General features: G+C 44.7%; 1 protein-coding gene across 2 annotated transcripts in view; it reads right to left on the reverse strand.

The window, feature by feature from the left end:
* fbxl7 (F-box and leucine-rich repeat protein 7) overlaps positions 1-23,065 on the reverse strand; it is an 82,993-nt gene extending 59,928 nt beyond the window's left edge. Inside the window, exons 1-2 of one of the 2 annotated variants that reach the window (XM_042307835.1) lie at positions 22,980-23,065; positions 1,518-1,607 (exon numbers count right to left, since the gene is read on the reverse strand). In XM_042307835.1, coding sequence (XP_042163769.1) covers positions 1,518-1,607; positions 22,980-23,010 — 121 coding nt within the window. In that variant the 5' untranslated portion in view covers positions 23,011-23,065. Of the gene's footprint in view, positions 1-1,517; positions 1,608-13,653; positions 14,147-22,979 lie in introns of those variants that run through there. The other variant, XM_042307834.1, reaches the window with a different exon arrangement.

Consider the following 23,065-nt stretch of genomic DNA (forward strand, 5'->3'; position numbering starts at 1 on the left):
GGTTAGAAAATGTTTTATGACCTCATTTAAGACAGTTTTTTTTTCTTCACGTTGGGAATCCATTCCTGATAGCTACAGTTGTAAGTAGCTTACAAGCCTGCAACAGTCGCCATTTTGTGGCTGAATTGGAGCCACAGGCCAAGACCACAGTCACCACGGGTCAGTGCTGAGGGTGCCTTCTCTAGAATACAGGCCGTTTTGGCCTTGCTACACCATTGTTATTTTAGAGAGGAGAGGACAGCCCTCCCTGCTATTATTTTGGCGGCTGGAAGTCCAGTATGTATGTGTGTGTGTGTGTGTGTGTGTGTGTGTGTGTGTGTGTAGAGTGTGTGAGTGTGTGTGTGTGAGAGAGAGTGTGGGCTGAAGCAGAATAGACAGGCAGACAGGCAGACAGGCAGACAGACAGGCAGACAGGCAGGCAGACAGGCAGACAGGCAGACGCCTCTTCTAATCTTGGGAAACAGTTCTCATCTCTCCTCCCTTCCAGAGACACACGCTGGTACACACACACTCTACACACTCTCTCTCTCTTTCTAAAGCAGCACCACAGAGTTGGAGTCAGTATTCTCCCTCCACAGGGCCAGACTCTACTGTTAACAACAGAGTTAGAGTCAGTATTCTCTCTCCGCAGGGCCAGAATCTACTGTTAACAACAGAGTTGGAGTCAGTATTCTCCCTCCGCAGGGCCAGAATCTACTGTTAACAACAGAGTTGAAGTCAGTGTTCTCCTTCCGCAGGGCCAGACTCTACTGTTAACAACAGAGTTGGAGTCAGTATTCTCCCTCCGCAGGGCCAGACTCTACTGTTAACAACAGAGTTGGAGTCAGTATTCTCCCTCCGCAGGGCCAGAATCTACTGTTAACAACAGAGTTGAAGTCAGTGTTCTCCCTCCGCAGGGCCAGACTCTACTGTTAACAACAGAGTTGGAGTCAGTATTCTCCCTCCGCAGGGCCAGACTCTACTGTTAACAACAGAGTTGGAGTCAGTATTCTCCCTCCGCAGGGCCAGAATTTACTGTTAACAACAGAGTTGGAGTCAGTATTCTCCCTCCCAGGGCCAGAATTTACTGTTAACAACAGAGTTGGAGTCAGTATTCTCCCTCCGCAGGGCCAGACTCTACTGTTAACAACAGAGTTGGAGTCAGTATTCTCCCTCCGCAGGGCCATACTCTACTGTTAACAGCAGAGTTGGAGTCAGTATTCTCCCTCCGCAGGGCCAGACTCTACTGTTAACAGCAGAGTTGGAGTCAGTATTCTCCCTCCGCAGGGCCATACTCTACTGTTAACAGCAGAGTTGGAGTCAGTATTCTCTCTCCGCAGGGCCAGAATTTACTGTTAACAAACCAGAAAAAGAGAACAGCTCACAACAGCAGTGATGGCAGTTTGTTTTCCAACAAAGTATCTCTCTCTCAAAAAAACTTGGTTTTGTCCAAAAATAGTCAACAGTGCAGGAAAAAGAGAGGGAGAAAAAAGACAACATGTAAACAGATTTGGCCTAACGAGGTCCAGATGCCCTACCTTCGCTGGTAGCTGCATTCTTGGGAGCTTTGGTTGACGTCTGATCCGTACTTGAACTCAGGTCGGAGGAAATACTGGAGCTGCCTTTACCTAGAGGAACACAGGACCAAATCAGGATGGGACGTATCACAGTGGAACACACCACGAAAAAGCCAACCAGACAGGCAAACAATCCCACGAAAATCAACAGCGGACGGGTACACCAAGTAGTCTTTTCAGCAGTTTTAAACCAAAGTCACTAACATCCTATTTGATTCCAGGTTGAACCCTTTCCAGAGGGTTATATCTGGAATCAAAAGGGCTTTCTACTATGGGAACAGTCTAAGACCCCTTTCCAGAGGGTTATATCTGGAATCAAAAGGGCTTTCTACTATGGGAACAGTCTAAGACCCCTTTCCAGAGGGTTATATCTGGAATCAAAAGGGCTTTCTACTATGGGAACAGTCTAAGACCCCTTTCCAGAGGGTTATATCTGGAATCAAAAGGGCTTTCTACTATGGGAACAGTCTAAGACCCCTTTCCAGAGGGTTATAATCTGGAATCAAAAGGGCTTTCTACTATGGGAACAGTCTAAGACCCCTTTCCAGAGGGTTATATCTGGAATCAAAAGGGCTTTCTACTATGGGAACAGTCTAAGACCCCTTTCCAGAGGGTTATATCTGGAATCAAAAGGGCTTTCTACTATGGGAACAGCCTAAGAAACCTTTCCAGAGGGTTATATCTGGAATCAAAAAGGCTTTCTACTATGGGAACAGTCTAAGAACCCTTTTTTTCTAAGAGTGTAGACTGGACCCAGATCTGTTTTTAGGCAACTGACATATTATTTTGAATCCCGTTTAAGTCTGAAAGAGTGACACTAGTATGTCAACTTGAAAATAGATGGTTGTACCTTGACATTAACATATTCCAAATCAAGTATAACGGGGCATTCAGTATAACAAGGAACAATGTGTCAAATCATGTGGTATTACTTTAACACACATACATAAGCATTGTAGTGGACAGTTCAGGTACAGTTGTAACATTAAAGAATAAACTCTTTGTTGTTTCCATCTGAGATGACAGGTTGAGATCCAGGGCTAGGGCTAGCAGGGCTAGTCACCCCCTGTGGGCTCTGGTTCAAAGATAACAGGTCATGGGATCCACTGCAGGGCTAGTCACCCCCTGTGGGCTCTGGTTCAAAGATAACAGGTCATGGGATCCACTACAGGGCGAGTCCCCCTGTGGGCTCTGGTTCAAAGATGACAGGTCATGGGATCCACTGCAGGGCTCGTCCCGCTTGTGGGCTCTAGTTCAAAGATGACAGGTTGGGATCCACTGCAGGGCGAGTCCCCCTGTGGGCTCTGGTTCAAAGATGACAGGTCATGGGATCCACTACAGGGCGAGTCCCCCTGTGGGCTCTGGTTCAAAGATAACAGGTCATGGGATCCACTACAGGGCTAGTCCCCCTGTGGGCTCTGGTTCAAAGATGACAGGTCATGGGATCCACTGCAGGGCTAGTCCCCTTGTGGGCTCTGGTTCAAAGATGACAGGTTGGGATCCACTGCAGGGCGAGTCCCCCTGTGGGCTCTGGTTCAAAGATGACAGGTCATGGGATCCACTACAGGGCGAGTCCCCCTGTGGGCTCTGGTTCAAAGATGACAGGTCATGGGATCCACTACAGGGCTAGTCCCCCTTGTGGGCTCTAGTTCAAAGATGACAGGTCATGGGATCCACTGCAGGGCGAGTCCCCCTGTGGGCTCTAGTTCAAAGATGACAGGTCATGGGATCCACTGCAGGGCTAGTCCCCCTGTGGGCTCTGGTTCAAAGATGACAGGTCATGGGATCCACTACAGGGCGAGTCCCCCTGTGGGCTCTGGTTCAAAGATGACAGGTCATGGGATCCACTACAGGGCGAGTCCCCCTGTGGGCTCTGGTTCAAAGATGACAGGTCATGGGATCCACTGCAGGGCTAGTCCCCCTTATGGGCTCTGGTTCAAAGTACGGTGCCATTTGAAACACACTACAGGATCTAAGGTCAGTTATGCAGCATGTTTATAATCCCATTCACAACACAAACAAAATAGTCCTCGCTACATTTCACCATAAAAGGTGAGAGTCTTGCACCTCTAACATGATAAAACTATCCATTACAGTGCTTCTATAATGGCTATAATGCCTCTTCTACATTACATTACAGTGCTTCTATAATGGCTATAAGGCCTCTTCTACCTTCAAGGCATATCCACATATGGGAGAAGTCAAAGACCGACAGACAGGAGGACATGAGGAAGTGGCCTTTACACAGAATTACTTCCAGGTGACATTCCTGTCTCCTTCTCTCTCTCTTTCTCAGTCCATCCTGTTGTCAGAATAGTCAGTATGTTGTTGATTTTTCATCAGAATAGTCCGTATGATATTGTTTTATCAGAATAGTCCGTAGTGTTTTGATTAATCAGAATAGTCAGTATGGTTTTGCATTGTGGAGATCAAAAACGTGCTCAGTCTGTCTCAAACTATAAAGAAATGGCCCACAAACTCTGCACAAATACAACTGAATTACTAAGATAAGATGTTATATTGTCTCACACAGCGGATAGGTGCAGTGTAATGTGTTGTTTTACAGGTTCAGCCTTAGTAGTATGATAGGTGATCTGGAACCATTTGACTCGGTGTAGATCAGTGATCTGGAACCATTTGAGCCGGTGTAGATCAGTGATCAGTGATCTGGAACCATTTGACTCGGTGTAGATCAGTGATCAGTGATCTGGAACCATTTGACTCGGTGTAGATCAGTGATCTGGAACCATTTGAGCCGGTGTAGATCAGTGATCTGGAACCATTTGAGCCGGTGTAGATCAGTGATCTGGAACCAGTTGACCCGGTGTAGATCAGTGATCTGGAACCATTTGAGCCAGTGTAGATCAGTGATCAGTGATCTTGAACCATTTGACCCGGTGTAGATCAGTGATCTGGAACCATTTGACCCGGTGTAGATCAGTGATCTGGAACCAGTTGACCCGGTGTAGATCAGTGATCTGGAACCATTTGACCCGGTGTAGATCAGTGATCTGGAACCATTTGAGCCGGTGTAGATCAGTGATCAGTGATCTTGAACCATTTGACCCGGTGTAGATCAGTGATCTGGAACCATTTGACCCGGTGTAGATCAGTGATCTGGAACCAGTTGACCCGGTGTAGATCAGTGATCTGCAACCATTTGACCCGGTGCAGATCAGTGATCTGGAACCATTTGAGCCGGTGTAGATCAGTGATCTGGAACCAGTTGACCCGGTGTAGATCAGTGATCTGGAACCAGTTGACCTGGTGTAGATCAGTGATCTGGAACCAGTTGACCCGGTGTAGATCAGTGATCTGGAACCATTTGACCCGGTGTAGATCAGTGATCTGGAACCATTTGAGCCGGTGTAGATCAGTGATCTGGAACCAGTTGAGCCGGTGTAGATCAGTGATCTGGAACCAGTTGAGCCGGTGTAGATCAGTCATCTGGATGATAAGTTTCAGATCTGACTTGTTATTTCTGTTACCATATCTGCCCCCCTCCCCCCCATTTTTTTCTACTCCCGGTTTCCCTTCCAGTTTACAGTAATTAGACTTATCTTGCCTCTAAGAAAAGCACATTTGAACTCAGGTAGCTAATTCTATTACCCACACTGGGCCTTATTATCCATGTCTAGTTGAGGTGGAAGGAGTTTTATGTGTAATTCTATGCCCCTTACTACTGATACAAGGTCCAATATTTTCTCATGACCCAAACGGTTAATGTTAAGAAGTTAATCTGATCCTAGATCTGTGGTTATGGGCATCTTATACCTCAAGCTATTGCTCCAGTGGAAATTTGCTGGTGTCATCCAACGTGAGCCAGTTGGGAGGACGACCCAAAGCGTAACCTTATAAGAAGGAGCTGGTTTATTGGTTTGCTTACCGCAGGTTTAAAAGTCCAGCCAACAAGTCACTCAGCGGGAGAAGAATGTGGCAGAGGCATATTGCATAAAAACTATTTTTTAAATTAGTCACTGCTCTGAGTTTTGCATTTGACAACAAATGAGAAACTAAACAATGAAATGGATCTATTATATATATATAATACCTTTATAATATAAATACCGTTATAATATATATATATAACAGTGTTCAGTAGTATGTAGTGTGAACAAACGTATCCACAGGGAACACAACCTGAGCCACACACAGGTGGACCAAGATTTAATTCCCAGGTGAGGGACAGTAGCCTATGGTCAGAATCTAGTCTACTGTAAATCCTTATTCTCATCTAATTCACTAACTAATCATGTTAATGTTGAACTCCACAAAGGGGTGAACATACACCAACATAGCATCAAATATACCAGACTCATTACTGCTGCGATCCCGGGTAGTCAACCAGGTCTCGTAATATCCAACACATACAAAATGGATGAAATATTACTGTACCATATAAATATAATTACAGAATGTTGATTTGAATGGGGATGCATGTTCTAGAAACTCTATTTCTATGGCATTCCGAATGTATCTACAGTCTTGCGTAAGAGGCTGGTAATAACACGTCCTGTATGAGTGGCATTTTGGCCACATGGCCTGTACAGGAATAGGGAATGACAACTTAAGCTGGTGTTTTATCCCACCTCATTACACGGAAAACAACTTTGGTCACCAGCTGTCGATTTTTCTCTTTCACACCTCAATTAATGTTGCCGACAGCCACCGTCTAGTAAAACGGCATGAGGTTTTATAACATGACATTATACTTGTGTTCGTGGGTCAAGCCCTCCTCACTAACCAAAATGACCTTGTGTTTGTGATGCAGCTGTCAAAGCTATTTGTACCAAGAATGTTGTCCTTGTGTTGGGAAAAACAAAGGTAGCTGACTTGCTGATCACCCTTATAAAAATAAAAAAATATTGCAGTTTCGTATTCAACTGTAGTATTTTGGAATAACAGAATTATTGTTATTACAGAATAACTGCAATTGCATCTTTATTTCCGTAAGGGCAGCATATGTGGAGCGGCAGGGTAGCCTAGTGGTTAGAGCGTTGGACTAGTAACCGAAAGGTTGCAAGTTTGAATCCCCGAGCTGACAAGGTACAAATCTGTCGTTCTGCCCCTGAACAAGGCAGTTAACCCACTGTTCCTAGGCTGTCATTGAAGATAAGAATTTGTTCTTAACTGACTTGCCTAGTTAAATAAAGGTAAATAAATGTAGCATTAAGCACACTTTTCTCATGAGCGGTGTTCAAATACCCATACTAACATACTGTATACTACATATTTAAAAAGTATATACCAGTAGTTCATTTTTGTATACTGGAAAAGAACGGTATCCCTTCAGTTGAGTGTGCTAGAGCTTCACCTGTCTACCGGAAGTTGAGGCTGTTGCTATGCAACTTCTTGCTAACTTGTTACTTTATTACATTGCTCAACATTTTTCTTCACATTTCTCATAATTAGTTAAAGCAATGAATTTGAATCCGCTCTCGTCTGATTTCGGCTGCATTTATTCCACCGTTTGCTTCAAATCTGAAAATGTTGTGAAGCCACGCCCATTTTCCAAAGAATTGCATTATGGGCCCTAAACCAACGGTAATAGTGTCCACTGCTTGTATACTTCATATTTTCGCAAATGTTGTGTGAACTAACGTTTGTACATCGCGCTGGTTCGTACAATTGACCTTATTTTAGCGCCCCAAAAACATAATACTTCCAGATCAACTGTAATATCAATACCATTGTAAAGCACAATTTCTCCCCTTTACAACAAAAGCATAGAAGAGACCTTCATGATGCACGTCTCTGTGTGATTCAAGAAGGCAATGAGCTCCGTCGTCTGGGGAAGTGAAACCTATTGTGTGATCGTGAGAAGGAGAGATGTCATGTGGGGAAGTGAAACCTATTGCGTGATAGTGAGAAGGAGAGATGTCGTGTGGGGAAGCTAAACCTATTGTGTGATCGTGAGAAGGAGAGATGTCATGTGGGGAAGTGAAACCTATTGCGTGATAGTGAGAAGGAGAGATGTCATGTGGGGAAGTGAAACCTATTGCGTGATAGTGAGAAGGAGAGATGTCGTGTGGGGAAGCTAAACCTATTGTGTGATCGTGAGAAGGAGAGATGTCATGTGGGGAAGCTAAACCTATTGCGTGATAGTGAGAAGGAGAGATGTCATGTGGGGAAGTGAAACCTATTGCGTGATAGTGAGAAGGAGAGATGTCGTGTGGGGAAGCTAAACCTATTGTGTGATCGTGAGAAGGAGAGATGTCATGTGGGGAAGTGAAACCTATTGCGTGATAGTGAGAAGGAGAGATGTCATGTGGGGAAGTGAAACCTATTGCGTGATAGTGAGAAGGAGAGATGTCGTGTGGGGAAGTGAAACCTATTGCGTGATAGTGAGAAGGAGAGATGTCGTGTGGGGAAGCTAAACCTATTTGCGTGATAGTGAGAAGGAGAGATGTCATGTGGGGAAGTGAAACCTATTGCGTGATAGTGAGAAGGAGAGATGTCATGTGGGGAAGTGAAACCTATTTGCGTGATAGTGAGAAGGAGAGATGTCGTGTGGGGAAGTGAAACCAATTGCGTGATCGTGAGAAGGAGAGATGTCATGTGGGGAAGTGAAACCTATTTGCGTGATCGTGAGAAGGAGAGATGTCATGTGGGGAAGTGAAACCTATTGCGTGATAGTGAGAAGGAGAGATGTCATGTGGGGAAACGGCTTTTTTCACTCGATCTGTCCAACTTATCACCTCTAAAATGTAAATAAAACACTACAAAGGGTTTATATAATGTGTCATTACCTTTTTGAAGGTTTGTGTTGAATTTGAATCGTGTTTTTAGTGCGGTGCTAAAGTGATCTTCAGAAGTAAACAGCGGCTTTGAGAGTCATGATGGCTTGCAGTGACGATGCAAAAAAATGACTAGGTACCCCCCTTTACCCTGTCCCTTTCTTGTTTTTAAACGATGAGAGAATTGCCTGGTGTAGGGAGACTATGACAGAATGAGTTGCTTTATGCGTGCTGTACGTTACGACGTGACACGTCAAGATGTAGCGTACAGCGTCGGAGAGGTCTGTTTGTTTTATTACTTTTCTCCAATACTACAGAGCCATTACCATGAATAGAAACCTAGTTCACACCCCAGATTCTGATGTCAACACAGTCGCTACAGTCCCATTAGATTTCATTGCAGCCTCGTTTGAATGTCGCGGTTGCGCAAATTTGTACGGAATGGGGTTAATCACTGTTAGTACGAAATTTGGGAACTTTTGGCACACTAACTGTTGTCCTTATGACCAATAAGCATACTACATACTCAACTTACATCACAAATAGTGCGGTTAGTATGAGTATTCGGACCCAGCTACGGTGTGACGTCAGCGCACAGATGCAGCCTGTGCAAATGAATCCCATTAATTTCAAACAGCTGTCAAAACCAGTCCCCTAAAAGGTATGACAGATGAGGCCATTGAAAGTGTAAAAAAAAATTGTATTTTTTTGATGATGGCAACAGCGAAGCATATTTCTTTATTTATTTTTTTGCTGTTATTTTTGGTTTTTCCTGCATAAAAGTAGAATGAGAACGCTTGAAACACTAATTTTGGCTACGAGGGTTAGTTCGCCCCCCCCAAAAAAAAAATTAGGCCTATACGATTTTCCACATTTAACTTGGCTGTTGTCAAACAACAGATCATTTCTCCATATTTGTTCAATTTAGTTACTTACAGCAGCCTCTGGTTAGCATTACTGTATACAGGACCTGAAATAATTGAAGCCAAGAAGACCATATAAAGCAGGAACATGCCCTTAATGTAGCTCCAAAGTAGTTTGGATTTCGTTGATATCATTAATGATAATTTCCACTGTGTATAACACTTGTCAGCGCTCTGCAAAATCTGTACAATTTTGTTGCAAGTGAGATACAGTGCATTCGAAAAGTATTCAGACCCCTTCCCTTCTTCCACATTTTGTTAAATTATAGCCTTATTCTAAAATGGATAAAATTATAAAACTACACACAATATCCCTTACTGACAAAGCGAAAACATTTTTTTCTAAAAACCTGATTTTTAAACTGCAATGCCTTATTCAGACCCTTTGTTATAAGACTCTAAATTGAGTTCACGTGCATCCTGTTTCCATTGATCACCCTTGAGATGTATCTACAACTTGATTGTGGTCCACCTGTGGTAAATTTAATTGATAGGACTTGGAAAGGCTCACACCTGTCTAGATTTGACAGTGCATGTCAGAGCAAAAACCAAGCCACGAGATCAAAGGAAATGTCCATAGAACTCAGAGACAGGATTGTGTCAAGGCACAAATCTGGGGAAGGGTACAAAAACATTTCTGCAGCATTGAAGGTCCCAAAGAACATAGTGGCCTCCATCATTCTTAAATGAAATAAGTTTAGAACCACCAAGACTCTTCTTAGAGTTGGCCACCAGGCCAAACTGAGCAATCGGTGGAGAAGGGCCATTGGCAGGGAGGTGACCAATAACCGATGGTCACTTTGACAGAGCTCCAGAGTTCTTCTGTGGAGATGGGAGAACCTCCCAGAAGGACAAACATCTCTGCAGCACTCTACCAATCAGGTCTTTATGGCAGAGTGGCCAGACCGAAGCTACTCCTCTGTAAAATGCACATAACAGAATCCACTGGGATTCTCTGCCTCTAACCCTATTACAGGGGCTGAGTCACTGGCTTACTGGTGCTCTTTCATACCGTCCCCAGGAGGGGTGCGTCACTTGAGTGGGTTAAGTCACTGATGTGATATTCCTGTCTGGGTTTGCGCCTCCCCTTGGGTTGTGCCGTGGCGGAGATCTTTGTGGGCTATACTCGGCCTTGTCTCAGGATGGTATGTTGGTGGTTGAAGATATCCCTCTAGTGGTGTGGAGGCTGTGCTTTGGCACAGTGGGTGGGGTTATATCCTTCCTGTTTGGCCCTGTCTGGGGGTATCATCGGATGGGGCCACAGTGTCTCCTGACCCCTCCTGTCTCAGCCTCCAGTATTTATGCTGCAGTAGTTTATGTGTCAGGGGGCTAGGGTCAGTTTGTTATATCTGGAGTACTTCTCCTGTCTTATCCAGTGTCCTGTGTGAATTTAAGTATGCTCTCTCTAATTCTCTCTTTCTCTCTTTCTTTCTCTCTCTCGGAGGACCTGAGCCCTGGGACCATGCCTCAGGACTACCTGACATGATGACTCCTTGCTGTCCCCAGTCCACCTGGCCGTGCTGCTGCTCCAGTTTCAACTGTTCTGCCTGTGGCTATGGAATCCTGACCTGTTCACCAGATGTGCTACCTGTCCCAGACCTATTATTTGACCATGCTGACAACCATTGACCAACATTTGAACATCTTGGCCATGTTCTTTTATAATCTCCACCCGGGACACCCAGAAGAGGACTGGCCACCCCTCATAGCCTGGTTCCTCTCTAGGTTTCTTCCTAGGTTTTGGCCTTTCTAGGGAGTTTTTCCTAGTCACCGTGCTTCAACACCTGCATTGCTTGCTGTTTGGGGTTTTAGGCTGGATTTCTGTGCAGCACTTTGAGATATCAGCTGATATCAGCTGATGTACGAAGGGCTATATAAATAAATTTGATTTGATTTGAACAGCCCGCTTGGGGAAAAAAAGGACTCTCAGACCAAGAAAAACAAGATTCTCTGGTCTGATGAAACTAAGATTGAACTATTTGGCTTGAATGCCAAGCTTCAAGTCTGGAGGAAACCTTGGCACCATCCCTACGGTGAAGCATGGTGGTGGCAGCATCATGCTGTAGGAATGTTTTTCAGCGGCAGGGCCTGAGAGACTAGTCAGGATCGAGGGATGGACAAACGGAGCAAAGTTGAGAGATATTTTAATCAAATTTCTTTGGTACTTTAAACCATTTTTCTCCCCAATATCGTGAAGATATCTCACTTCCTGTTTTGATTTCTCCTCAGGATTTTTCTAATCGGTAGTCACAATCCTGTCCCATTGCTGCAACTCCCGTACGGACTCGGGAAAGGCGAAGGTCGAGAACCGTGAACGTCCTAACCTGGAAACACGACAAGGAGTCACTAGAACAAGGACATAGGCCAAAACTTCCTGTTTTGCAGGATTTTTCTAATGAGTCACAATCCTGTCCCATTGCTGCAACTTAACCTGGAAGCCGTGCGTCCGAAACACGACCCTGCTAGGCCGAACTGCTTCTTGACACACTCCTCTCTTAACCTGGAAGCCGTACAAACGGCAACCGAAGTCAGCTTGCAAGTGCCCGGCCCGCCACAAGGAGTCACTAGATAGAACAAGGACATCCCAGCCGGCCAAACCCTCCCCTAACCTGGACAACGCTGGGCCAATTGTGCGCCGCCTCCTGGGACTCCCGATCATGGCCGGATGTGACACAGCCTGGGATCGAATCAGGTTGATCCCACACAGCAGAAGTGGCTTCAGGACAAGTCTCTGAATGTCCTTGAGTGGCCCAGCCAGAGCCCGGACTTGAACACAATCGAACATCTCTGGAAAGACCTGAAAAAAGCTGTGCAGCGATGCTCCCAATCCAACCTGACAGCACTTGAGAGGAGCTGCAGAGAAGAATGGGAGAAACTCCCCAAATACAGGTGTGTCAAGCTTGTAGCGTCATACCCAAGAAGACTCGAGACTTGTAATTGCTGCCTAAGATGCTTCAACAAAGTACTGAGTAAAGGGTCTTAATACTTATGGAAATGTGATATTTCCATTTATTAATTTTTTTACACATTTGCAAAAATGTCTATAAACCTGTTTTTGCTTTGTCATTATGGGGCATTGTGTGTAGATTTATGGGGGGGACAGACTATTTAATCAATTTGAGAATAAGACCAACGTTAACAAAATGTGGAAAAAGTCAAGGGGTCTGAATACTTTCCAAATGCATTCTATGGGAAATTTCTAATGCTACATACAGAGTCAAATCACATCAACAGAAGACCAACAAGAAGATAACATGAAGATAACATGAAGATAACATGTATATTCTTCATGCTTTCATTTATACAAAGGATATTTCTGAATCTGTGTGTCTATTCTTTGCTGAACTGTCAAAAGATGTCCACCACTAGAACAGGTCAGATCATTTCCACCACTAGAACAGGTCAGGTCATTTCCACCACCAGAACAGGTCAGATCATTTCCACCACCAGAACAGGTCAGATCATTTCCACCACTAGAACAGGTCAGATCATTTTCACCACCAGAACGGGTCAGATAATTTTCACCACTAGAACAGGTCAGATCATTTCCACCACCAGAACAGGTCAGATCATTTCCACCACCAGAACAGGTCAGATAATTTCCACCACCAGAACAGGTCAGATCATTTTCACCACTAGAACAGGTCAGATCATTTCCACCACCAGAACAGGCCAGATCATTTCCACCACCAGAACGGGTCAGATCATATCCACCACTAGAACAGGTCAGATCATTTCCACCACCAGAACGGGTCAGATCATATCCACCACTAGAACGGGTCAGATCATTTCCACCACTAGAACAGGTCAGATCATTTCCACCACCAGAACGGGTCAGATCATATCCACCACCAGAACAGGTCAGATCATTTCCACCACCAGAACGGGTCAGATCATATCCACCACCAGAACAGGTCAGATCATTTCTGAGTTCTGGTGAGAAAGGTTAAGGTTTTCAGATGCTGCTCTATGGGCTGTGGTGTGATCCGTTTTCTTTAAATCAATCATTCAAACTCTTTAAAATGAATTGAACTTTTAGTCGGTTATACCTGAGATATACCAAAGACAAGGCTACCAATGGCCCAATGTAAATCAAATGGCAGGAAGCTTGGCCCCGGTGATGTACTGGGGCCATCTGCCTCTGTCTGAAATGTAATGTGAAATGTAATGTGAATATATGTTGCGTAATAAATCGAATTTAGATAGGCATATCTAGGACAGACAGTTTCAGATCAAATCAGCTTTTTTTTCGGGATATAGTCATATTTCATAGCTATACATAACTGGCGACACTGTATAAAGAAAGATCGGGTCAATTGTGTAGCCTGGATGATTATATTACTGAAACAATGTAGCCTGCAAAATGGTATGACGTTGCCACAAGTATGGCTTCAGAACGTACTGTAAAACTCGTTCCTTTTCTCCAGTTGCACTTACCCTCACTCCCACTTTGTTTCCCATTGTTCGCACCCATCCTGTGTAATGCATTATCTATTCACAGAGCTCGGAGGTATCCATCAAATAAAAAGTATTCCTACAAAAACGTGCGCGTTATATGAGGAGAAATGCGCGTGGATCTTCTTTTTTTCACCCAGCGGAAGATAGTCCCCCAAAAAAGGTTCTTCTCAAACCATAAATCCAAACATAGTCAGCATGTCATTACAGATATTTTTTTACTGAATACATTTTGAGTTTAAACTAAATTCTTACAAGACGTGCAGGTAATAGTGCACGATTCCAACGACTGTTGAAGGCTAAAAGTGTATTTTATCTCCGAGTGTTACAAATGGAAACTTATTCGCATCCAGTTTTTGATATAAACAAAACCCGAAACTTGTTGCGTCAAGACGCAATGCCACCACTCCTGCCGAGTATGAAACCGTTACCATGTAGACATACTTTCGGCGGCCGCGAGAGGCAACGGCGATTTGCTGTAACCCCCCCCCTTTTCCCCGGAGTGTCAATTGCCTACCATAGGAATGACGAGAGGTAGGCTACAGTTTTAAAGAGACAGTGGACCCAAAAAGTAACAACCCATGATTACGTTGATATTATCCAGATACTTAAATAAGATCTTGGAAAATGAACTCAAAGATTGTTATAATCTTCATTGGGGATTTTGCCGTAGCTGCAGAGGTGCACCACATGAAGCAACTTGGACAGTTGCTTGCAACAAAGTTGCATTTGGGTTTGCTCCCAATCATTGGTTGTCTCTTTAAAAAAAAAATGCCTGCAACTTACTTGCAACTCATTACACGTTGTAGCAAAGTGAAGTGCACCCGTGTGTGCATGCGCAGACACTCTGTGTGACATTCATGAGAGAAAAGTATGTATGTGACAGATTTTGGGGTATCGTGGGAATCGGCTCCCCCTGGTGGACAGTTGCTCATCCAGTGATCCAGACATCCAGGCCAAGGTCCAGTACCAGCAGAGCTGAACCAGTGGCCAAACTGTCTGGGCCAGTGTGAACAACCCGAGGGAGAGAGGCCCTCCACGTGATAGTGAGGGCCAGCATGTGCGGTCAGCTGATGTACTCTTATAAAATATAGATAGAAATATAGAAATACATATATTTTTCAAATCAAATTTTATTTGTCACATACACATGGTTAGCAGATGTTAATGAGAGTGTAGCGAAATGCTTGTGCTTCTAGTTCCGACAATGCAGTAATAATCCAACAAGTAATCTAACTAACAATTCCAAAAAAAAAACTACTGTCTTATACACAGTGTAAGGGGATAAAGAATATGTACATAAAGATATATGAATGAGTGATGGTACAGAGCAGCTTAGGCAAGATACAGTAGATGGTATCGAGTACAGTATATACATACGAGATGAGTATGTAAACAAAGTGGCATAGTTAAAGTGGCTAGTGATACATGTATTACATAAGGATGCAGTAGATGATATAGAGTACAGTATATACGTATACATATGAGATGAATAATGTAGGGTATGTAAACATTATATTAGGTAGCATTGTTTAAAGTGGCTAGTGATATATTTTACATCATTTCCCATCAATTCCCATTATTAAAGTGGCTGGAGTTGAGTCAGTGTGTTGGCAGCAGCCACTCAATGTTAGTGGTGGCTGTTTAACAGTCTGATGGCCTTGAGATAGAAGCTGTTTTTCAGTCTCTCGGTCCCAGCTTTGATGCACCTGTACTGACCTCGCCTTCTGGATGATAGCGGGGTGAACAGGCAGTGGCTCGGGTGGTTGTTGTCCTTGATGATCTTTATGGCCTTCCTGTAACATCGGGTGGTGTAGGTGTCCTGGAGGGCAGGTAGTTTGCCCCCGGTGATGCGTTGTGCAGACCTCACTACCCTCTGGAGAGCCTTACGGTTGTGGGCGGAGCAGTTGCCGTACCAGGCGGTGATACAGCCCGCCAGGATGCTCTCGATTGTGCATCTGTAGAAGTTTGTGAGTGCTTTTGGTGACAAGCCGAATTTCTTCAGCCTCCTGAGGTTGAAGAGGCGCTGCTGCGCCTTCTTCACGATGCTGTCTGTGTGAGTGGACCAATTCAGTTTGTCTGTGATGTGTATGCCGAGGAACTTAAAACTTACTACCCTCTCCACTACTGTTCCATCGATGTGGATAGGGGGGTGTTCCCTCTGCTGTTTCCTGAAGTCCACAATCATGTCCTTAGTTTTGTTGACGTTGAGTGTGAGGTTATTTTCCTGACACCACACTCCGAGGGCCCTCACCTCCTCCCTGTAGGCCGTCTCGTCGTTGTTGGTAATCAAGCCTACCACTGTTGTGTCGTCCGCAACTTCCGCAAACTTGATGATTGAGTTGGAGGCGTGCGTGGCCACGCAGTCGTGGGTGAACAGGGAGTACAGGAGAGGGCTCAGAACGCACCCTTGTGGGGCCCCAGTGTTGAGGATCAGCGGGGTGGAGATGTTGTTGACTACCCTCACCACCTGGGGGCAGCCCGTCAGGAAGTCCAGTACCCAGCTGCACAGGGCGGGGTCGAGACCCAGGGTCTCGAGCTTGATGAATGCCGAGCTTGGAGGGTACTATGGTGTTGAATGCCGTGTTGAATGCCGAGCTGTAGTCGATGAACAGCATTCTCACATATATATATATATATATATATATATAATGTTTTGTAAATATATTTTTATATATACTATTATTATTATATATATATTTTTTAAATATTTTAACATTCATTTAACTAGGCAAGTCAGTTAAGAACAAATTCTTATTTACAATTACGGCCTACCCCGGCCAAACCCGGACGATGCTGGGCCAATTGTGCGCTACCCTATGGCACTCCCAATCACGGCCCATTGTGATACAGCCTGGAATCGAACCAGGGTGTCTGTAGTGATGCCTCTAGCACTATAATGCAGTGCCTTCGGGAAGTTTTCAGTAAAGCTTGTGCTACCTCCCTTCCTCCACATCGTCCTTATGATTGTGCGATTTTACCTCCTCCTGGGCACCACACCGCCTCGAGGACGGATTTATTCCCTGTCTGGCCCTGAGACCAAGGCTATGGAGGAGTACATTGATAACTCTCTGGCGGCTGGAAGCATTCGCCCTTAGCCCTCTCCTGCCGGCGCAGGGTTTTTCTTTGTGGGAAAGAAGGACAAGACCCTACGTCCATGTACTGATTACCGGGGTGTCAATGACATCACAGTCAAGAACCTTTCCCCGCTACCACTCTCCTCAGCTTTCGAACCTCTCCAGGGCAGGGGGCAACCATATTTTCTAAACTGGACCTCCGAAATGCCTACCACTTTGTTCGGAGACGCGAAGGAGACGAGTGGAAGAGTGCATTCAATACAGCAAGTGGACACTATGAGTGCCTGGTCATGCCGTTTGGACTCACTAACGCTCCTGCTGTCTTCCACGCTCTGGTTAACGATGTGCTCGGGGACATGTTGTATCGTTTTGTTTTTTTGTGTACCTTCGATGGCATCCTGTTTTTCTCCCATTCTGCCCAGGAACACGTTCTCCATGTTTGACAAGTTCTTCAGGAAAACCAGTTGTTTGTTAAAGCGGAGAAGTGAGAGTTCCACCGCTCCACAATCACTTTTCTGGGATACGTCATTTCCGAAGGGAATGTTCAGATGGGATCTGGAAAAAGTGAGAGCGGTGGTGGATTGGTCCCAACCCACATCCAGGGTGCAGCTACAGCGGTTTCTGGGGTCATTATTACGACCGTTTCTTTCGGGGCTACAGCAACCTGGCGACTCCCCCCTCTGCACTCACCTCTCCCAAGGTACCGTCCACTTGGTCCCGAGAAACAAACAAGGCTTTTGTGGATTTGAAGCAATGATTTACCACTACCCCCATCCTCATCCATACGGATCTGACCCATCAGTTTGTGGTGGAGGTTGACGCTTCCAGCGTGGGAGTAGGGGCCGTTCTTTCCCAGCGATCCGTAAAGGAACAAAAGCTTCATCCCTGTGCCTTCATGTCCCATTGTCTCAACTCGATGGAGAGGATCTATGGCGTTGGCAACCGGGAACTCCTAGCAGTAAAGATGGCCCTGGAGGAGTGGAGGCATTGGCTGGAAGGGGTGCAACATCCATTTTTGGAATTTGGAATAACTCCACACAGCCAAGCGCCTTAACTCTAGACAGGCCCGGTGGGCTCTGTGAATCACTAGGTTTAATTTCACCATCTCCTACCGCCCAGGGTCCAAAGACGTGAAGCCGGACACCCTTTCCCGCCTGTACAGTTCCGCTCCCACACCCTCGGAATCAGAGACCATTCTCCCTGCCTCATATTTGCCGGCTGTGGTTGTCTGGGGTATTGAGGCTCTGGTTCGCAAAGCACAACTTTCCCAGCCAGACCCCGGGGGAGTCCCGGCTTACCGGATGTTTGTTCCCGATGCGGTCCGGTCCCAAGTCCTGGAATGGGCTCACTCCTCCAGGCTTACCCGTCATCCTGGTACTTGCATTACCTTGGCTTTCCTCCGCCAGCGCTTCTTGTGGCCCACCATGGCTCCTGATGTCTCGGCCTTCGTCGCCACATGCATGGTGTGTGCCCAAAGCAAGACTTCGCAGCAAGCTCAGTCTGGTCTCCTTCAGCCACGTCCTGTTCCTCATCGCTCCTGGTCCCATATTTCCCTGGATTTTGCCACTGGGCTTCCTCCATCAGATGGCAACACCACCACCCTGACGGTGATTGACAGGTTTTCCAACGCCGCCCATTTCATCCCTCTTCCTAAATTACCTTCAGCCAAGGAGACAGCCCAGTTCATGGTGCAGCACGTCTTCCGAATCCATGGACTCCGTTCGACATTGTCTCGGATCGGGGTCCTCAGTTTTCATCCCGTTTCTGGAAGGTGTTCTGCACCCTTATCGGGTCGTCGGCCAATCTGTCCTCCGGATTTCATCCTCAGTCCAACGGCCAGTCGGAGTGAGCTAATCAAGATATGGAAATGAAACTCCAGTGTCTTGTTGCCAGTAACCCCACCACCTGGAGTCAGCAACTGGTCTGGGTGGAATATTCCAGGAACACTCTCCCCTGCTCAGCTACTGGACTACCTCGAATGCTCCATGGGAAATCAGCCCCCGCTCTTCACAGAGCAAGAAGCGGAGGTCAACATACCTTCAGCCAAGATGTTCGTCCGTCGCTGTCGGCGTACCTGGAAAAGAGCCTGGGCAGCTCTTCTCAAGACAACCTCCAGGTGTCGTTGACAAGCAGACCGCCACGGACTCTGGCTCCTCGCAATCGGTTCAGGCAGAGGTCATGGTTGCCCACTCGGGACCTACCCCTCCGGGTAGAATCCCATAAACTTTCCCCCCTTTCATTGGTCCTCTCCCCATTTCTAGAGTCATTAGTCCCACTGCTGTCAATCTGCTGTTGCCCCATACTCTCCGTGTTCACCCTACTTTCCATGTGTCCAGGATGAAGCCCTTGTCTCACAGTCCTCTGTCTTCCGTTTCTAGGCCCATCCCTCCCCCGGGTAATCGATGGCCAGCCGGCATATGCAGTGAGACGCCTCCTGAGGGTTCGACCACGGAGCAGGGGTTTCCAGTACCTGGTTGACTGGGAGGAGTATGGTCTGGAGGAGAGGTGCTAAAGACATCCTGGACCCGGCCCTCATCGACGATTTTCACTGACGACACCCCGGTCAGCCAGGAAAGCCCCCAGGTAGGACACCAGGCGGTGTCCCTAGAGGGGGGGTACTGTCACACCCTGATCTGTTTCACCTGTCCTTGTGATTGTCTCCACCTCCTCCAGGTGTCACTTATTTCCCCCAGTGTATTTATCTCTGTGTTTCCTGTCTCTCTGTGCCAGTTCGTCTTGTATGTTTTCAAGCCAACCAGTGTGTTTTTCCCATGCTCCTGTTTTTTAGTATCTTTTTCTAGTCTTCCCGGTTTTGACCCATGCCTGTTTTTTCTGGACTCCGTACCCGCCTGCCTGATCCTTCTGCCTGCCCTGACATCGAGCCTGTCTGCCACTCTTTACCTTCTGGACTCAGAATCTGGTTTTGACCTTTTGCCTGTCCACAACCATTCTCTTGCCTACTCCTTTTGGATTATATATAAACTACAAAGACTCTAAACATCTGCCTCCTGTGTCTGCATCTGGTTCTCGCCTTGTGCCCTTATAAAACCTGTGGTTGTCAGAGGTGACATCTGAAGATGCCGTAAACCTGTGGTTGTCAGAGGTGACCTCTGAAGATGGTGTAAACCTGTGGTTGTCATAGGGGAGCCCCGAAGATGCCGTAAGCCTGTGGTTGTCAGAGCTGACCTCTGAAGATGCAAGGTCAGAACCCTCTGAAGAGGAAATGCAGCTCTTGGACACACAGGAAGATGAGGTCTGTCATCTGTGCGGTCATGCTTATTAGTCCGGTGACTTTTTTGTTGTTATTTAAAAAAAAAAGTACAATGGCAATGACCTGGCACTGACCTGACACTGACCTGACACTGACCTGGCACTGACCTGGCACTGACCTGCGGGTTGAAGAGGCCGACTGACATTTCTGACCTAGAAGAGATCTGGACTACGGAGGGAGGAAGATTAGAGGGACGGTTAGATGCTTTGTGTGCGATGGTAAAAAACACCAAAAATGTTACTCGGGGTAGAATGGATACGAACGAAACTCCACCCAAAGAGGGGTCTGATTCAATGGAGTGATGTACCAGGAGACAGCTAATCTAAACACGCGCACAGATGCATCATTTCTAAGTTCAGATGCAGTCATAGCACCACCATGGCACCGCTTCATTGTCTGACCTCCAGGTTGACATGGTTCAGAGATTCCCGATTGATTTACATGCACCAGGCCTGCCTGGAGGTCACAAAAAAAAACTCTTGATCATCTGGTGCAGAGTAGAGTCCTGTACGGGTCAGTTTCTTTGGAGCCTCCCCAGCCACATCAATTCCAAGTCCCACCCGATACCCACATCAGGACAGATTATTTTCCCTCAATCCACCCACATATAATTGTTTCCCGGAGAGCCAATCCGAGACCCGCCAAATAACATAAATTAATTAAATTGTTTTTAGGACTCCAGAGTACTAGGCTATTAGGCTATTCCCTTTCCCTGCGAGAATTAATGCGCAACTCTTGCAATGACTCTATGCACACACACACACACACACACACACACACACACACACACACACACACACACACACACACACACACACACACACACACACACACACACACACACACACACACACACACACACACACACACACACACACACACACACACACACCAGCTCACTTGTATTTACTCTATGATTTGACTATTAGATGTTCAATGTTTCTTTTGAAAATAATATTTAAAAGATGCACTATGCAGAAATTTCTCTGCCATTTCCTGGTTCCTAAAATTATAATACTTTAGTTAATTTCAGTTTATTTGACAAAACAAGCAAGTATAGTGTAGAGAATCATAAACCAATCCATAACCAATAACATTGCATTTTCAGCTGGTGTACAAAACCCAAAGTAAAAGATGCAAAAACTAAACTTAAGAACTTGGAAGCATAGAAAAATTGCACATACTTGCAAATACACCACCGTGCCCTCCAAGCTCATCACTAAGCTAAGGACCCTGGGACTGGGCACGACAAAATGTGGAATAAATCAAGGGGTATGAATACTTTCTGAAGGTATTGTACATATTACCTCAAATACCTCGACTAACCCGTACCCCTGCACATTGACTCGGTAACCGGTACCCCTTGTATATAGCCTTGTGGTTGTCATTGTATTACTATTTTTCCTTTAGTTTATAAAGAAAATGTTTCTTACTTTTTGTATATTCTGCACTGTCAGGTCTACTACACCTGTTGTATTCAGCATTTCACTGTCAGGTCTACCTACACCTGTTGTATTCAGCATTTCACTGTGAGGTCTACCTACACCTGTTGTATTCAGCATTTCACTGTGAGGTCTACCTACACCTGGTGTATTCAGCATTTCACTGTAAGGTCTACACCTGTTGTATTCAGCATTTCACTGTAAGGTCTACTACACCTGTTGTATTCAGCATTTCACGGTAAGGTCTACACTTGTTGTATTCAGCATTTCACGGTAAGGTCTACACTTGTTGTATTCGGCGCATGTGACAAATACAATTTGATATGATATGAATCACATTAAATAAATAATCTTCAGAAATGACTTTGTCAAGGCAACTGGGGCTTTATAATGATAGTGAAACTTGGAGAAATGTTGGGATTAATTGGATTAAAATCTTCCTAGAAGTGACAAAGGGTTGACTGTCCCTCCGTTGAGTTTCGGGCACTTTAGCAGGCCTTTATTTACAATAAAAATGGCCACTTCATTTAATAACAGGCTTTTAAAATTCAATATCGGTTAATCATTTCTACCTATAATATCAAAGAGATTGCAAGAGGCACTCTTTTTGTGGAATGACCCATTGTAATTGTATTGTATTGTATTGTATTGTTATTGTATTGTAATTGTATTGTATTGTATTGTATTGTATTGTATTGTATTGTATTTGTATTGTATTGTAATTGTATTGTATTGTATTTGTATTTGTATTGTATTGTATGGTATTGTAATGTATTGTATTGTATTGTATTGCATTGTATTGCATTGTAATTGTATTGTATTGTAATTGTATTGTATTGCATTGCATTGCATTGTATTGTATTGTATTGTAATGTAATTGTATTGTATTGTAGTTGTATTGTATTGTATTGTTTTGTTATTGTATTGTAATGTATTGTATTGTAATTGTATTGTATTGTATTGTAATTGTATTGTATTGTAATTGTATTGTAATTGTATTGTATTGCAATTGTAATTGTATTGTAATTGTATTGTAATTGTAATTGTATTGTATTGTATTGTATTACACCCTATAAACATTTTCTACAGATCCCTTGGCCAAAATGTTTTTAATTTGTTAGTTATATTCATTTTTTTTTTAAATGATGTAATTATTATTTTTGTATGTTTTATTGAGATCTGTCAAAGGATCATTGCATACCTCCGCGGCCTACTTTGAGAACCACTGGCTTAGCTCACAGTTTAGCAAACCAAACCATCAGTCCTAGCTTGCTGTTATGAAAAACAAATTCAAAAATGACAATCATGTTTTGAATTTGATTTTTGCATTCAAAAACAGCTCAGGCATAGAACATGTAAAAAATGTATTTCATAGCCATTGAATTATACTGTGCATTATAATTTAAAGGGAAATAATACACACTCTAGAATGCCCTACGAGCCAATCAGAAATTAGTATTCAACAATACCACTCTAGAATGCCCTACGAGCCAATCAGAAATTAGTATTCAACAATACCATGATGTAAGTCGTGATCAATCTTCTCCATAGAGCTCGCCAGTTTGTAGATTTACCTCTGGGTTCGTTCAGCCATTCCTATGGGC

This window comes from Oncorhynchus tshawytscha, linkage group LG28 (genome assembly GCF_018296145.1).
Source record: "Oncorhynchus tshawytscha isolate Ot180627B linkage group LG28, Otsh_v2.0, whole genome shotgun sequence".
Classification (NCBI taxonomy): Eukaryota; Metazoa; Chordata; class Actinopteri; order Salmoniformes; family Salmonidae; genus Oncorhynchus; species Oncorhynchus tshawytscha.